This window comes from Aplysia californica, unplaced genomic scaffold (assembly GCF_000002075.1).
Source record: "Aplysia californica isolate F4 #8 unplaced genomic scaffold, AplCal3.0 scaffold00075, whole genome shotgun sequence".
Taxonomy (NCBI): Eukaryota; Metazoa; Mollusca; class Gastropoda; order Aplysiida; family Aplysiidae; genus Aplysia; species Aplysia californica.
The window spans coordinates 1464921-1467726 of record NW_004797345.1 but is presented as its reverse complement, the minus strand read 5'-3'; the positions used below and the strand labels follow the sequence as shown (position 1 = coordinate 1467726).

Sequence of the window (2806 nt, the reverse complement as noted above, 5' to 3'; positions counted from 1 at the left end):
AATATATTATGATATATAGTATAATATATATAATGTAATATATGATTCAATACAATGCAATAGAAAGTAATAGAAAAGAACAGAATAGAATAGAAAGACAAAACCAACAAAAACACTCTCCAAAAAAAAACATGCTAGGATTACTCTTAACAAGCATGTTTGAAATCTGTTATCGATATGGCGAACCGAGTTCTTCATTGGCAATTGTTAATGTGCGCTGTGTATAACCTGTTCAATGCAGTGTAGGGAGTAAAGTAGAGAGGCTTTAATGCTACAGTTACCGTTTCCTGCAGACTAGATCCACAGGCTTAACGGACGATCTGCGAGTGACTTGCAGTTTGAATAATACGAGTAACTGATGCATCATGGTGAAATCAGGCGTTCGTCAAAGAAATGAAATCAAAGAATTCGACATTTTTCTGGCCGTGAGGCAATTTTTTAAAGGTTTTCTTTTGTTTTAGATCAGCACCTTATATATCCATTTAAAAACAAATTTTACTATTAAATGTTGATTAAAGATACACACAAAAAATGTAAATTTAGAGTTTCCATGGATACCCAAATTTTGGAAGTCACCAACTGTGGCAGCCATTTTCTCGCTATTTTTACCTCTGACAGTAAGGAACCCTGTTGTTGATTTTTCTTGGAGTTAATATTGTTATTACTAGTTTGTCTTTATATTTGTTATAGTATCTTTTGTTCATGTGTTCATTTATATTTCATTTACAAATATCATTTTAAATTTTCTATGGCCAATAGTTAAATTAGGTTTTTTTTCTCCCTTTCCCAATTGGTTTTCCATGTGTAAAGGTGTACAGGTACGGCCAACCGAAACTGTTATACTGTACTCAACTATAAGACATGAAGATAATGTTGTCATTACAGTTCTTACTTGCTTTTAGTTACTTCTTAGACAGGTCATTCTAGGGGGTCAAAATGTCTTTGTGTTTCTCATATGACCATAATATTATGTTGTTGACAAAGCCGTAACAACCAACATTTATGTCATCTTCTAGCTCTGAGTGTTCCCAACCACGTGACCAAACTAGACCTGTGTCGGGAGTGGCGGCCAGTCCGCAGACCCAGGAACTCGACAGAAGGAGGAGGGACTCTCGTGGTCAACTACTGCTCTCGACGCGGAGAAGGAGGGGGAGCAGCAGCAGCAGCAGCAGCAGCGGCAGGAGGAGGAGCAGCAGGAGAACAAGAGGAGGAGTATGTACCAGACACCAAAGTTTGTCTAAAAGCTGGTGACGAGGGCCCCAACTGTAAACTTGTCCGAGCGGTGAGTCATCTTTATACGTTATTCAGTAGCGCATGATGCCAGCAGAAAAGCAAGCAGGCATGGAATTAATCAGCAAGCATCTTAGTTCTCTCAGGATGTATCGAACACATCGCTGCCTTAGAATTGCAAGGTTCTGTCTAACATTTTTGGCCGTTTTTAATTACTAGGGCCATATGAAGTCAGAAACCAAGTGTTCTCTCCGACGTATGAAATCGTAAGATTATTTGGAGTCGTTTCCAAGACGTTCAAAGAAACGCATTTGAAAAAGCTCGACGTGTTTTGAAACTGAAACATTTTTACGTTAAATTTATCAGAACTGAGCTTTGCAATTCGAAGATAGCGCGTTGATATTTTTTTTAAATATCTTCTTGTGTGGCCTCTGTTAGTTTTACACAACATAGGGCTACCATGGTAAGTTGTATCATTGCCTCAATGGTAACATGTCAGTGCTACAGTGTGAATATAATAAAACATAATATAATGTAATATATATACATGTATATATTATATATGTAAAGTACACACTATTCAGAAGTAACTTTATGAAACGTACATTTTTTTGGTTCCAATTTTGAGCATGTAGTCAGCATTCCCCTACTTCGATGCAGTGGAAGTTCTTTAAAAATGGTCTTTCAGGTGGCAAAATCAAGGGACATAACAGTGTAAAATCATTTTATTTTGCCTTTCTTAAAATACTTCTTTCCCTTGAAAAGGCAAATGAAACCATGACGGTGAATGGATTATAATTATAGTCACTGTTGACAGGCGGAGTGACCATTAACTCCTTGAAATGCTCATTGTGGTCTATGAGTAACACTTGAAGGCGCACCGTTCTCAGGCACTTAAAAAAAGGAAGGAATACGATCATCCTTTTATATTTAACAAGACACAATACTACAACACTATATTGTGCAACATGCCAGTTCACGTTTTTTATTTGCGTAGCATAGTTCAAAATATTAGTATGCCACATGGCCTTTGGTCTGCTGTTGGACAGATGTGTCCGCAGCGTACTTAAAGGCTTAATAAGTAATAGTAATTTGTTCTGCTCATTTTGCATATCCATATCTATTGAAGACAAATTGAAAACCTTCTGCAAGAGTAAACGGGGATACACAATAAAAACAAATGTAAAGAGCAAGAGCAGTTTTTAATGGTGTCTACACCTTGGAACAATGAACCATATTACGTGCAATGTGCCTTTGTATGCGTAAGCACTGTGTACATCTGAGCCAAGTAAACCAAGTTACTCTTTCACTCTTTTAGTACTCAAGTCGGTATCAACCTTAAACCGATGCACACATGCACAACAGCGCTATTTCTTTCTTTCTGCCAGCCTGAATGCAGTGCACACTTTAAAGACATTCCAAGTTCCAAATACCGAATAACCGTGAGTTCACGATTTTTAATGTGTGTGTATGCGGAATTGAGTGTTTTGTTGTCATTGTTGGGGGTGATGGTGACTTTGTTTTAGTGTGTGTGTGTGTGTGTGTGTGTGTGTGTGTGTGTGTGTGTGTGTGTGTG

At 37.7% G+C, this 2806-nt stretch overlaps 1 protein-coding gene across 1 annotated transcript in view; it reads left to right on the top strand.

Annotated features, from left to right (window-relative positions):
• LOC101854008 overlaps positions 1-2806 on the top strand; it is a gene marked incomplete in the record, with an annotated part of 38030 nt that overhangs the window by 30151 nt on the left and 5073 nt on the right. Inside the window, 1 exon segment of the mRNA XM_013080130.2 lies at positions 1017-1282. Coding sequence (XP_012935584.1) covers positions 1017-1282 — 266 coding nt within the window.